General features: G+C 42.0%; 1 protein-coding gene across 1 annotated transcript in view; it reads right to left on the bottom strand.

Moving 5' to 3' along the window:
• ANKFN1 (ankyrin repeat and fibronectin type III domain containing 1) overlaps nucleotides 1-10,407 on the bottom strand; it is a 352,347-nt gene extending 341,940 nt beyond the window's left edge. Inside the window, exon 1 of the mRNA XM_010380653.2 lies at nucleotides 10,358-10,407. Within this exon, the coding sequence (XP_010378955.2) occupies nucleotides 10,358-10,378 (21 nt within the window). The 5' untranslated portion in view covers nucleotides 10,379-10,407. The remainder of the gene's footprint in view (nucleotides 1-10,357) is intronic.
• Nucleotides 10,408-15,477: the final 5,070 nt, after the last annotated feature.

The following is a 15,477-nucleotide window of genomic DNA, read 5'->3' on the forward strand; positions in this document are numbered from 1 at the left end:
CTTCACTCATGTAGCTTGTGTGCTTGTTCAGATTGTCTTCTAATTCTGATGGATTAATATTCATAGGCATTGGAAAGGAAGGAAAAGTAAGGCAAACACTATTAGGTAGAGCTAAATGGACAAGTTCCCATTGATGGGCAGGCCTCATGGCACTGCTATGCTACTTTTCCCCCTACAAAGATGTCAACAGCACAAACTACCTCTAAACTTTCAGGAGTAAGCTACCTCTCAGTTCCTTGGTCAGTAGAAACCTGTCGCCAAGGGCACATCTTTCCAAGGAAACATAGGTATGGAGGTATGGAAGTCGGCATGGGTCATGGAAGAAGCCCACAGGTATGTGTGTTGAGAAAATGTGAATCACAGAATTATAAACCAGGGTTGCTGGAAGTTTTAGGAAGCAAGCTAGATAGCCCAGGAGCCAGCCAGGGCTTTCTGTACCGCTACATGACTATGATTTGCTTCCTGTATTGCTCGAGGCTGGACAGTGTCAAGTTTAAACAGTGGCTAGTGTCCAAATGAAAATCTGTATGCATAGCGGAGGTAATAATGAGTCATTTCTGCTTGGCTCTGCTCTTAGACAAATCTCTCTGAACAATGTTATAGGCAAAATTGGCATCTCAGTTAGAAAGGGTTTACTGACTTTCATTTATTAAGGTTCAAGTATGGGTTTCAAAGAGAAAGAACGGGTTGGGAGAGAAAAACCTGTTTATTCTGATGAGCTCAATCAGCAAGTATGGAAGTTAAATAACTCTGTAGACTTTACTAAGTGATTACTCTTTTTTTTTTTTTTTTTTTTTTGACGGAGTCTCACTCTTGTCACCCAGTCTAGAGTGCAGTGTGCAATCTCGGCTCACTGCAAACTCTGCCTCCTGGGTTCAAGCTATTCTCCTGCCTCAGCTTCCTAAGTAGCTGGGATTACAGGTGCCTGCCAGTATGCCCGGTTAATTTTTGTACTTTAGTAGGGACGGGGTTTCCCCATGTTGGCCAGGCTGGTCTCAAACTCCTGACCTTAGGTGATCCACCTGCCTCAGTCTCCCAAAGTGCTGGGATTACAGGCGTGAGTCACTGCACCTGGCCAATTACTCCATTTTTACTGAAAGTGTTATAGATAAAATAGGTGTTTGCTAACTGATATTTCCACTCATTTGTGTTTACAACATGTGGTTACAGCCTAAATTTTGTTCCCTCACCCAAATCCATATGTTGAATTTCCACACCCCAGTACTTCAGAATTTAATTCTATTTGAAGTTAGGGTCTTTAAAGAAGTACTTAAGTTAAAAAACAAAGTCATTGAAGTGGACCCTACTCCAATATGACTGTGTCCTTATGACAAGAAGAAATGTGGACAGATATGTACAGAAGAAGGACCACACGAAGGCCCAACGACAAGATGGCCATCTATAAGCCAAAAGAAAAGCTTAAAACAGACCCTTCCCTCATAGTCCTCAGAAGAAACCAACCTTGTTGACACCTTGATCTTGGGCTTCCAGCCTCCAGAACTGAGAGACAATAAGTTTCAGTTGCTGAAGCCACTCAATCTGTGGTAGTTTGTGAGGCGGCCCTAAGCAAATAAACATAGATGCATACTTATAATGTATAGCTATTATTAAGTTTATAATGTGGACATTTTAAATTTGGTTACAGAACCCTGATTTCTTCTAGGTAGGGGAGAACTACCTCTCCTTAGTTTTATGTACTCTTGGTGAGACTCTAAGTAAGACACCCTGCCCTGACTACACTTGGGGATGGGGTGGACTTGTGACCCAAGCTAGGCCAATCAGACTTTCCTGGGACTTTGACTTTGAAGTGGAACTAGGATGAAAATAACAACAGAAACTTACCAGTGAAGCTGGTAAAGCTTCTGCTCTCACATCTGTGTTGCTTGCCTGCATCCTGCATTTTGGCAAGCATGGTTGTCCAACATTCCTATAGACTCTGAGAACCGTCCCATATCTTCTACAAGGTATTTTCCTTTAAGTTAGGAAGACACATTTTCTATGGCTTGTAAGCAATTATGTTTCTAATTCAATTCATGAATTTTTTTTACTGAAATCTAAGAGAAAAGTTAATTTTTTTTTAATTTAAAATCTTTTCCTTGCCTAGTTTTCTTTTATTCTCCTCTACAGGGTTGATGCAATAATTCATCATTCAATAAATGTTTATTAAGCACCTATGTGTCATACATTATGTTAGCTGATTTCATCAAACTAGATGTCAAAGGATGTTCTGTGTAATGTGGGGAATTACGGAAATTTAGAAATTAGTTATTTCATAGATGAACACATTGCATTATATAGATAGAGCCTGTATAAGTTTGTATCAGCAGCTCAAGCAAATTTCATTTAAATCTAGAATTTTTAAATCAGGAAGTATTTATTGAGCACTTACTGTGTATAAGTTTCATATCAAAGTAATACAGAGTGGGATACAAAATGGAAATAATGATTATCTTCCCTGAAGGCAGTTACTAGGACCCCTTCAGATACATTTCTCAATTAGTAAATAGGAACAAGTTCTATAGTAAATGCCAAACCTTAAGAAAATGAGAAAAGTTATTCTGAATCCTGTTAACCCTATTGATACTACCACGATGGAATTTGTTGTGTTTATACTATGCTAAGCAATTTAATGCATTTAATACTTACAGCAAACCACTGAGGTGGATACCATCATAATCTTTATTTTACAGAGGAGAAAACTGAGGTTGAATGAGACTAGGAAACTCTCCAGCAACCTTTAGAGTTCTTAAAGTGGCATACAAATCTCCTCTATTTCTATTTGATCTTTGGCATCACCACCATCTCAAGTATTAGAGGCCGAAGGAACCCTCTTGTTTTTTCAAAATAGTTAACAAAACAGAACAACTTCACACCCCAAGGTTCAATAGCATTAGAACCTGTACACTATGTGCCACTGTCTCCTGTCTTCTCCTGGGTTTAGAACTTTGATTTATTTGATCATTCCCTCTTCACCTCTAAGGTATCATTACTGTTTCATTTCTGAGCCTGGAGGGTGTGAGCTTTGGCAGCAGTCTCTACCAAGACTAGAATTTCAGAATAAATCAATAGGCATCTTCCACAGGATTCATTACAAAGGGATTTCATACTTATCATTACTTGGCTCCTAGACTAATTTAATGGAAGCAATTGGCAGCTCCCATCTCTTATAAAAGTTTCCATAAGACAAAACATGAGAGCTCTGTTCCATTTTTTTTTCCTGGAACTCTTTATCTCTTATGAGCATCAGTAATCAAAGTGGCATTTACTAGCTTGGCAAATGAATAAACCTTTACTTTCCCACAAGTTCAGTTGTAGGCATCAAGCTCTCCTAAAGTTTCCATAGCAAACAGACTGCTGAATGTTGTGGAAAATAAAGAAAAAGAAAAAGAAAAAAAAGAAAGAAAGGAAGAGAAAGAGAAAAGAAAGCTAGCTATAAGGAAAAACTGTGTAACAAGGACCACACTGATCCTACATTAATTTCCTAGAAACTTGCAGAGTTTGTAATTTTTATCATTTACCTTTCTCTCCACCACACCAATTCCTAGGGGAGGGTTCATTTTTTATTCATTCTGAAAGTTTACCATCAATCATCCTCTTAAAGAGCTTGCCAGAAACTTGGACAGAGCCTCATAATAAAATTGCAGAGACAGAGAACTAATTGATTTCTATAAATAATGTTTAGCTGTAAAGATATGAAAGGTGGTTAGAACCACATGTATTAATCTCCCTTTTGCTCCATCTGTGTCTGCAAAAGCAGACTGTACCTTGACAAAGTACCCTGACTATTTTGCCCTGCAAACACACAGCAGGAGATTAACACCAGATGGCCCACCCTTCCCATCTCTCTGCCCTGCCCTCCTGCCCTGCCCCCACCTCTGGTCAAATCCTCTAATTACTCCTATCCCCTGCCTCCGCCCCTTTGGTTATATCCTGTAATTTTAAGATGCTATTTCCATTACTATCCCTGCTCTAACAACATGCAGGAAAGTTGACCGTGCCCCATTTCTCTCTGCTCCTCCAGCTTTCTGTGTAACGAACAAAAACACAACCCAAACCCCAAATGCAAAAGCATTTAATCAGACTGCAAGACTGACGATGTTCAAGAAAAACAGTAACTACTGGTGCTAAAGTGCTATTAATGCGTGTGTCTTGGAAAGGGGGAGGGTAGAGGTTAGAGTGTGTCTCCAACGGACACTCTCACGCACTACTAGCTTTAATCACATCACATAAAAACACTTAGCAGTTATTACTTGTCAACATCTTATAAAACGGGAACAAAATTATATCTGGGGAAATATACGCTGGTTGGACAAAGGTAATGCTATAAATCTCATATTTATTTCAGAGTTGCTGAAGAAATGTTCAGAACTCACAAAAGTACTATCTGCTCAGGCTAACTGTGACATGCTGAAATAAAAGGCAGATTAGAGACAGGGCAGGGGCTGTGTGATAGATGTCCAATCCTAAATTATGAAATTAGGTCATTACAGACTCATGTGCTGACTCATAAGGGCAGCACTGGAGCCTGTTCAGTCAATCAACTGGTTCCAATCCCAACTAAACACAAAACAAAATGTCACACTTAACATGGAATATCATTTTCTCGATATTGATTAAATGCAGAATGATGACTTTCATTCAGGAGACAGGGAAAGTTCTCACACTAGACAGAATTCAACAAAATTGGCCCATTTCTTTCTCTTCTTCTTCTATTTCTTCTTCCTCCTTCTCCTCCTCCTCTTCCTCTTCTTCTTTCTTTTTCTTTTTTCTTTCTTCTTTCTTCTTCTTTTTCTTTTTTTTTTTTTTTGACCTAGACCATTCCTAGATGGTAGTAAATATTTTCTATAAACAAGAATGCTAGGGAATCTTGTTAATGGGGCAAAACAAATGCCTAAATTGCTGTAAATAAAGCAATTCTGTATTAGTTTACTTCTGATGGCATCAAGTACTCCTGATAATTATCCTACTTGAAATATGGTAATAATTTTAAAAGCTTTCACAGATACCTTCCTTTTCTGTAGCTTTTTATATGAGGCAGATCAAAATTCCCCAAAGCTTTTATTTTAGGGGGGAAATACATGCGGTGCTTAGCAATTTTAAGCCTCACTAAAGTTAACCACACTTGTAAAAAATCATTTATTTTTAGCATGGGCTCCTCTGTAGCATGCCCTCCCTTTCCACATGCTGTGTCGTTGTCTGTCTTTACCCCCTTGAATATGCTTGCTCAATTCATTTCAGCAGTTTCTTATTTTGATGGCACATTCCAAGAAAGTAGAAGCTGATCTAGCTCCACTTGCTTTGTCCAAGCTCCCAGTGGCTTAATGAAGGCTACTAGCACTGATAACAGGCAGAAGTGTTTTAGATTTGCTGACCTTTTCTTATAGTTTCATTTCATTTCATTTCTGCTAGGGTTGTAACCTCATCTAAGCACCAGGATGGAAGGAGGCAAATGGAAGGGAATTATTGTGGAGGCTAAGATTGCTTTTCTTCCTCCTTTTCTTTTTAAAAAGGTCTTGGGATGGGAGGATGAGCCCATGTTGGAACTGGACTATCATGCCACTTGAACTCAGTTACTGAACAACTTCTAGGAATTAGGCAAGATAACCATTGGGGTGTATGTGAGAGGAGTTGCTCAGTCTGTGGATTAACTAGAGTGTTAGGGCACTGGGTGATTGATCCAACCCGGAGTCCATGGTGTTCAAATGGCTGAAGCATTCCCAGCAAGTGAAAAATTAGCACATCTGTTCATTAGATCAGTGGGAGGAGCCTACTGAGCCTGAAACACCATGGCAGATGGGTCTGGTGGATTATTTAGCATTCCTAAAAGCTGGGGTGTTCTCCATGTAGGCTGGCTGGAAAGTTATGAGTGCCAAGAAATACATGCCACTATATTTATATTACCTGGAGTTGAAGAACTGTGTAACTCAGTTTCCACTGCTTAAGGCAACAAGCCTGAAATCGGGAGTGGAGAGGAACACGTACCGGTAAAGCTAAAGTTCGGATTCCACGTATCCAATCAAGTGAAGCCTCCACTGCTTTCTGACCTATAGATTTACACCTACAAATGTATCCTCAAGCACTAGATTAAAACCTTGAGGTAGGTAAGTAATCACTTGACAAGACTGAATGCATCAGTAGGTTTAAAGGCAGTGGAGTTTGCGTACAAGAGCCTATTTAAGTGCATCAGTGGGAACTTGGAAATCCAAACACCTGAAGCCAGGCTATGAGCTTCTTGAGTGCCAGGCAGGGAAATAGTCCCTGGTAAGAAACCACAGTCCACACATACTCCTAAAGTCTCGAGGGAGGAAGGAGGGGTCGCCAGAAAGACCCATATGCATTTGAACTGTGGTCTCTGGGAATAAGCAAGCATTGTTTCCCAGTGTGCTAATGATGGTCATCCGGGGGTATAAAGTGATGAGCAGCCCTGAGGTCTGGCTGATCCCTGATAGGTGTGTCTCAGAGAGACCCACTCAGCAGTGCACATTCAAGATGTGGTAGTCAGATGAAGCTGCTTGCATTGCCCATATCCTGAGCCCTCTACATTCCTCCTCACCTGTTTTAGATAGCTGTCTCTGGGGTCTGAAATAGCTAAGGGCAAGTATTTGGGATTCCCTTCTTCTCTACCCAGGTACCTATGCTCAGAGTCCCCATCCTCTCCCTTTTCTGTCCCCCGCCAGGTGACCAGTGTGTTTCTGTTGGCTCCCAGTGGCCTGAGATCTCTCACTGCAATATTCCACCAGGACAGTGCTCTGAATCCCTCTGTTTTGGAGACCTAGAGAGGCCAGCCCTTCCTATTTGGTAATATCTAAGCTAAATACAATAAAGCCATGCCAATTAAGGGAGAAGAATGGTGTAGATGGGGGGGCTGGCAAACTTTTTCTGTAAAGTGTTGGCAAGTAAATATCTTGGCTTTTTTGGGTCATATGGTCTTTGTTGTAACTACTCAACCCTGCCGTCCTGGTGTGAAAGCAGCCACAGATAGTATATAAATGAATGAGCATGGCTGTGTTCAAATAAAACATTATTTATAAAACCAGAGAGCAAGCTAGGATTGGCCTATGGGGCTGTAGTTTGTTAACTCTAAGTGCAGAAGAAAGAACACAAGGCAGGAACAAAGAACCTGGCCCCTAGACACAGCCCTGAACTTAACCAGCTGCAAGACTTGGCACAAGTCACCTTACTCCTTCCTTTTCCACCTCCCACATTCCCAGAGGGAGCAAGGTATAAAGAGGATAATATATGAAACCCACCGTGCACCTTACATTTCCAGTGGTCTTGCTCATCTGTGGCCCATAGTGCAAAGGTCATGGGATTAGTTTGGACAATAACGCTATCATTTTAAGCAGCTGTTTTGAGATGACATATGTAATCTCTCTGCTTTCATCTTCACAACTCATTGAGGTAGATAATGCGATCCTTCTTTAAGAGGTGAGGAAACAGGCCGGGCATGGTGGCTCACACCTGCAATCTCAGCACTTTGGAAGGCCAAGGTGGGTGGACCTCTTGAGGCCAGGAGTTCGAGACCAACCAGGCCAACATGGTGAAACCTTGTCTCTACTAAGAATACAACCACAACAAAAATTAGCCTGACGTGTTGGTGCATGCCTGTAGTCCCAACTACTCGGGAGGTTGAGACATGAGAATTGCTTGAACTCTGGAGGTGGAGGTTGCAGTGAGCCAAGAGTGCACCATTGCACTCCAGCCTAGGTGACAGAGTGAGACTCTATCTCAAGGAAAAAGAAGAGAGAGAGAGAGAGAGAGAGAGAGAGAGAGGAGGAAATGGAGATCAGGGAAGTTAAATAACTTGCCCAAATTACATAATAGGTCAGCCTCAAGATCAGGATTCAAATCCAGGATTCAAATCCAAGATCAGGATTCAATCACATTCAAGTTTCCCAGACACCATGTGACTTCCCACATAGGTTGCTTAGTTTCCAAGCCCTTCACTGTAACTAACCACTTTACAGGTAGGGTCTCTAAAACACTGTTCTCTGCACAGTTGCTGGAGTGATCAGATATAATTATTTCTATGTAAAAATTTGTCCAATGGCTTCCCATTGGTCCCTATCATGACCTACAAGGCCCCTGTGATCTGTGCTATCTCACTCCAACCTTCTGACCTCTCCTCTCTGCTTTACTCTGTTTCTGCCCCAGGCACCTTGCTTTGCCTTAAGACATGCCAAGCTGACTCCCAAATCAAGAGACTCATACTTACAGGGGTCCTCATCCTGGAGCCCGTGCTATTCTCCCAGTGTAAGCAGGGCTCATTCTTTCACTTAACTGGTGCCTCAGCTTAGCTGTTGCCTCCTCAAAGAGAACCTTCCTGACCACACTATCCAGGAAAAAGGAAACTTGGCTTTCAGTAATTACCTGTTGATTGTTGAATAAATGAAAGACTATATTGGAATGAAGTGACAGAGCGTGTCTGGCTTAGGACCAGCTGTTTGGCACATTCCAAGGGCAGAGATTCAGACCTCTTAGCAGTGAGAAGCCTTGTCTCATGGAAGAAAGGATAGCTTGCTGGCCCGTATTGGAACAAATAACGGTACTGCTTTGTGTCATTCTTCCAAAGTACCTAATACAGGAGAAGTGGCACCAAACTGGGAGAGATTAGTGTCATGACTCTGAATGTCAGAGTTACAAGGGACCTGAGGAGTCCTCTAAGGTCCAACATTTTCCAGCCTCCAGTCTCTGAGCCACTTCTTGCTCTACCTCTTCCTCTATCTGCTATGTTACTCTTTACAGCAGCTGTTCTTGACCAGACTGGCCTCCCTCTCCCAAACCCTCCTATCCTCTAGGCTTGAGGGTGGCATAAAGGCTTTAGATAACTACTTTTGTTGGGAAAACAGTTTTCATTTAAACACTTTCACTTGATGGATGAAGAAACTGAGGGTTAGAGAACTGAAATACCATGGCCCAAGTTCTGCCACTAATTAGTGCCAGCTCTGAGCCTAGAGCCTAAGTCTTCTGACCACAAGACTAGTCCTAGCTCTACACTTCATGGAACAAATGGTAATAATACTCCACACTGTTCATTCAATTCAATTCTACAACCATGAATGGAGCCCCCCAAATGTACCTGACCCCCTAACTGGTTAGAATCAGGGGTAAAATATTGGAAACTGTATAGTTCCTACCCCCAAAGGGTTTACTATGAATACACAGTAAAAGGAATAAGTGTTTTTTTGTTATTGCGGTTTGTGTGTGTGTGTGTGTGTGTGTAGTGGCATATTGGTTAATAGGTTAATGCAGTAACCAGTTTAAACTCAGCGAGTACTTCAAGGTACTGATCTCAGAGGTTCCATAAGTAGTTATGCTTAGGCCTCACTCTGGATGTGATTTTATAAGGAAGGAAGGAAAAAGAAAGAAAGGAAGGAAAAGAGAGACAAGAAAAGGAAAACTGAGCAGTTCTCTGGCCTCCTACTTTCATGCCTTACTTGCACTTATCTCTGCTTTTTCCAAAAGTCTTAAGCTGGAGGTTCATTCTTGAGAAGCTTTTTGGTAAGGTCCTCATCTACTCTGAACTCCTAAGGGGAAGTGAAGGCACTGAATCAGTTCCTCCTGTTAGTATCCCCTACCAGGACCTCAGCCAGGACGTCAATAATAACCTTCTGAATTATTGTAGAAACCTGTGATTAGTATCAACCAAGTCAATAACAGGCATTTCTTCCATCAACCAAAGGCACATTTGAGGTCTTCTGGACCAATCTGGGTCAGTAACAGGGATTCCAATACCACCGACACAGCCCACAGGGTTAGTACGTGTCAATCAGTCCCTGTCCTGCCTAGCGCTGGCTCAGCTCTTCAGAGATGACCTCTTACAAAAAAAAAAAAAAAAAAAAAAAAAGTCCACTTCCAACTTTAAAAAAAATTTTACTTCTCCATCGTCATGACAATAAAGTCCATAAAAAGTGTGTGTGAGAGAGAGAAAGGAAAGAATCCATACAGGAGAGAGTGAGAGCACATGCACAGTCAGAAATCATGAGCAAGAGTTGGCATTAACATGGAGACAAGTAATCCCTGGTTTCCTTGCCTTTATTATAAATAAAAATGATAAGGATAAAAGAGAAAATAAGACAATAAAGTAAAAACTTGCTTCTAGAAGCCTCTCTCCTTTCATCTCCCATTCTCCCACCTCCCAAAAGACAAAGACACACATTACAGACCCAAACTACTTCGGATCAACACTTGCCTGTTTACAGAAACGAAATCAGCTTTCCCTCTGCCTGACCAGGGATGCTCACCAGCTCACGCCCGAATTCACTCGCCCACTCAACTCACATTTTCCTGCCTGTTGAATGCAAAACAATTGTCTCCAAACACCAATTACCGATATTCAGAACTGTTGTTTTCCTACCCTGGTTAGAGACGCCTCCATGAGAGACACAGGACTGAGCTCTTGAGTTGAAAGAGGACCTGGGGGGTGGAGGGAAACCCCTTTGCGAATGTCCACACAGTCCCGTTGCCAAGGGAACCCTGGCTTTATCCAGGGAGACTGAGCATGGCTGCCTCTCCCACGGCTTGGCTCCAGGAGTGTCCAGATTACAGTGCAGGGTCAAGAGGAGAGGCAGGGGAAGTGCCACACAGGCTTGGTGACAAAGAAATCACTTTCAAAGAATGAAAGAAATGGTGAAAAATACCTTAGGAGGTGCCCGGTAGGGAGGGAATAAGTTTATCGATGATGCTGCGATCAGATTTGAGTTGGTCTTTGTGCCCCTGAAAGGGGTGAGATTCGAATGTATATCTGAAAGGAGACAGGGCAGGAAGGAGAGAGAGAAACGGAGAGAGGAAAGGTTGAAAGGGGTGGGTTTCAGCCTCCTTCTGTGGATGCTGAATACTAATCAGGTAAACAATTATTTAGTTAAGATGCTCAGTTGAAGCTTTGGAATGGATTATTTTGGCTACTGCATTGGTTGGAGGAGCTGTCTGGCTATTTCCTAGAAGTCTGGTGGGAACTGGAGGGGAGATGATAATATCATCTTGATAGTCAAGCAAGTTTTTATTTGGCCTGCACTTTAAGGGCTGAGGTTGGCCTTGCTTTTCAGAGTGAAATCTCTTAGGAAATGTGCCAAAGGAGGCACATTATGTGCATGCTTATTTTGAAAACCCATTTGTCAAAGGAAGAGTGTGTTGAGCAGTGGTTTGGAGAGTTTGATTGGGCCCTGATTCCTCACCTAGTGCCTAGCACAGTTTAGATGTTCAATAAAACATTTGCTACCTGAATGATTGCTGAAGAAAAACTTGTTTCCAGCAATTACCTGTCCAGCAAGGTATCAGGATGAGTACTTTGAAGCAGTTGAGGCTCAGGGGATGTGGCTTACCTATTGACCCACAGATGAATGGGAACAAAATAAAGGACTTGAACACAGAGCCCCATTACCCTTGATCATGATGTCTAACTGCTTTTTTAAAAAAAGAGAATTCAAGGGAACTCTCTATCTAAATGTTGCTGCTACTATATAGTAGGAAAAAAAATGGCAAGTAAATGAAAAGAAGTATTAACAGGTATCTCTGCAGGTGATCTGGGCTAAACATGGAGTGAGGCTATTCACACTGACAGTGATGAACTCAGAAAAATTAAACACGCACACACATACACATACACACACATGCGCGCACACACACACACACACACACACACACACACACACACACACATATATATTTCCCTGCAAGATGGTGAGCTTCTTATATTACTCATCTTCCAAGGCTTAGCTCTGGCATCAGTTACTCCAGGAGCTTTCCATTACTATCCCCAGCTTCAGCTTCCATAGTACTTTTTACAGTTTTTCCTCAGAATGCTTATCAAATGGATTCAGTTGTTGCTGTATGTGTATATAATCCCAGGAATGGCCCTCTACCAGAATAGAATCTTCTTGATGGAAGGCACCATGCTTCATTCATTTTCTTTAAAAAAAACTCTTTAATACTTAGCAAAATGCTTGTTACACAGGAAGTGCATGATACATATACTGAAGAATTGAACAGCAATGAGTCAATTTGTGAGTGTTTTGTTGAGTGTCAGCTACATTAAGATCAAGAAAAGAGTCAAGTAAAGGTGAAGTTATAGTATCTGCCTGCTTCGAAAAGTTTCAAATCTATGTAAGATAAAGGTGACTTGGTCTTTAACATTACTTAGGCTTATTGCAGTAAGTGTAGCTGAGAGTAACAGAAGTAATGCTTTTATTTAATGGATAAAAACCAGCTCTCTCAGTGGTGCTGTTGGTCAGATGGTGGCTATGAAATCCCAGAAACTCAGAGTTGCAAAAAGACCCAGTTAGGCTTTCAAGGTACATGCTTATTTCTTCTTTTCAATACCCTTGGGTTTTCAGCCCATCTCCTCTAGAGAGATCCCATTTAAGGGTGTGTTTCGTAGTAGTAGACAGGCTGGAAATAGCCCCATCCCAGCACTTTCTCCACTTTACCATGCTGCTTATTTTATAAAAAGAGTAATCTAAATCCAACAAAACCTACTATCAAAATGCACAAATAACAACTGGCACATAGCCACAAACCCAGCATTTTAGACATTCATATCATTTGGGAATATCTGGACCCAGATTTCCTTCTTATTTTCTTCAGGGGATGATGACACAATACATACTTTGCATGGCTGACAGTGCTAACCAGGGGAAGATTTCGACCAAAGGGAGCAGGGTCCTGTCTTCACTGCACCCTCATGATGAAAACAGCAGGTAGAGGGTGTTAGGTGCCAAAGTGAGTAATAGAGGACCAATGCTTTAAGGTCATGAGGAGGTCACAGATGAAGACTGAGGCCCAGAGAGGTGGCTGCATACTGAGTGAGCAGAGATGGGACTACACTCTTAGCCTAGAAACACTCAGCCACAGCTTCGCTAGTGGGCTCCCCATGTCAGGTCCCTGTCCCTCCATCCTGCCTCTCACTCTGTCCCCAGAGTGAGCTCTCCAGGCTGATCATTCCACCTGCTCAGGCCACTCTGTTCACTTCCCCAGTGTCCCAAATCCTTTCCCAAATAATCAACTAATTATTTCATCACATTCTTTCTCTTGCATTTTCCTTTGCCAAAATGTGACTCAAGTGACAGCAATGTCACTGATATCTCCCTGAATCAGCTGGCAAGATCATTCTGCTTGGGCTAGGGAGCAAGAAGCCAGACATCATGGAATGAGAGTCTTGGTGGAAGGAGGCTAACCTGGGGTTATGTTACACTACAGTGGCAGGAAGGGACAATATTTTGGTGCTCAGCATTCATCAGAAGGTGCTGAGCATTTTGGGAAGAGAATGTGATTAGCAGAAGAATGCCTAAAGGAAGGGAAAGGAATTCGAATTCAGTCATATCTACTACTCAAGTGCATTTATAATGTCTAGGCACCAGCTAGCTTCTGCTTAAACCAATACCATTACCACACATTGGGATCTCAAAGTTAAATGCCTACAGACGCCAGCTAAGTGAGACATATGAGGGCAGTGGGTTTTGTGTCAGGTAATAAAGAGTGGTAGAGACTGTGGCAAAATAGGGACCAAATGCTACATGTAAAGGGGGTATCAGTAACCCAGCTCCAGCTGCTTACTGACATGTGGGGCTCTGACCCAGGAACTTTTTGTATTTTCCAGGGCTTTTTATATTTTTAAGAGAAGCTACAAATGTGAAAATGTGTGAAACTTCCCAGCTTAATCATGTTGATTCCAAGTGTTAACAAACATTGTGTAGGTCAAAGAAAATTACATATCAGTGGGCCACATCTAGTTTCTGGGCTGTCACTTTGTGACCTCTGCCCTTATGGAACTTTCCAGTGTGTGCATAGATATCTGTAGGCAGGGGTTTGTAGCTGTTGTCAGTAATTCGGGCCAAAAAACTTAGGTAGAAACATTCTCAGGGCAACGAGAGTCATACACAATGTCAGCAAGCTACTCAGCAAAAGAGAGGGTGATCTGGTGAATGGATAGAAAAGAATGGAAAACAAAATAATATAATAAGATCTACACCTCCTCAGAAAGCATGGCTTTGTTCGAAGTGGTAATGGGATTGATAAAGGCTTCCTTCCAACCTTGGGAGCTGGACAGCTCCAGAGGCAGTCTTCCCAAATCCTCTTGCAGGGCAGCTGGGCTTGTGGAGGGGTAGGGAGGGACATCGTCATGGAGAACAGGATTGCCATGCCAGGTGTGTAGACACACGTGTGGCTCAGCATAGGTTTTTCTTTTTCTCAGTGGCCTCAAGCATACTTCTCCCAGCTCTTAGCCAACATAACCTCAAGGCTTCACATCTGGGGAGGGGCTGATAATGATGACATTCCCCTTTCGAAGGAAGCTCTTTCTTTACCTGTGACCGCCCGTAGAGGTACTGGCACAAGTGCATGTGGTCCAGTCATTCACAGTGGCTGCCCTGCCTCTAGCCCTCTCTGTTTAACCATGAGGAGGAAACAATGCTGGCCTTCAAAACCCTTTTCATCTACTTTCTCCCAGTGATGATAATATGACTTTACCTCCTGAGAACTCGCCTTTGGTGCCATTTCCGCTCTTCCTTTTCCTTTAGTTATGATTAAAGTCTCACCAGTTATTTTTCTACAAAGCTTACTCATCCCAAGACTTCACTTTCTATTTCTACAGCCACCATCCTTTATCCACGTGCCTAAGATTTCAAATTCCTATTACTATTCACGGCCTGTGAAAAAGGGGTTTCTTGCCTCCAGTCTCTCCCCTCTTACCCCAAACACCACTTCCATCATGTCATCTCCTTCCCTATTATTTATTATCTCAAATTAAAATACACAAACATGACCTGAAAAGACTACCCTCTCTCAGCCCCCACTGCCTCCATGTATAGCCTATCCGGTTACCTTCAGGCAACAGAAAGAATACATTATGGAATCACACAGACCTGTTTATGTCTTAACTCTGCCATTTGCTCCCTATATGACCTGAACGAATTATATGACCTCTCTTGCCTGAAGTTACCTCATCTGAAAATTGGGAAATTAATACATAGTTTTCATGATTGTTGGGAGAATGACATAAGCATATGCATGCTATCTCACTGTAAGTACTCAAAAAACAGTAGCAGTCATTAACATTACTCTCCACAAATGTAGCCTTAAAGAGACAAAATAAGAGGGTGTTTACATCTGTCAGCACATGATAGAAATGTCAAAAGAATCTGAAGCAAAGTAAATAATTAATGGAAATGTGCAGTTATTTGTTCTGCTATTGAGCAAAAGAAAATGTTTAAGAATTTATCAAAAGAGAAGATAAAAGTCTACTGCTACCAAGTTTTATCATTTTTTTTTCCTCCTAAACATTTTAGCTGTGTCACACCTATGTTCTCCTCCAACACAGATAGGTGATTCTGATCAAAGTCCCTGCATGTCCCCTTGTAAACAACTAGAACACGCTCAACCTTGTGCAATCTGGCCTGCAGTCACTTTCCACCTTCATAGCACAATTAAGCATGGCAGAGCAGAAACATGCAAATTACCTGAGGTCAAACAAACCCAAATGTG

The sequence above is a fragment of the Rhinopithecus roxellana genome, chromosome 19 (genome assembly GCF_007565055.1).
Source record: "Rhinopithecus roxellana isolate Shanxi Qingling chromosome 19, ASM756505v1, whole genome shotgun sequence".
In the NCBI taxonomy this organism is placed as follows: Eukaryota; Metazoa; Chordata; class Mammalia; order Primates; family Cercopithecidae; genus Rhinopithecus; species Rhinopithecus roxellana.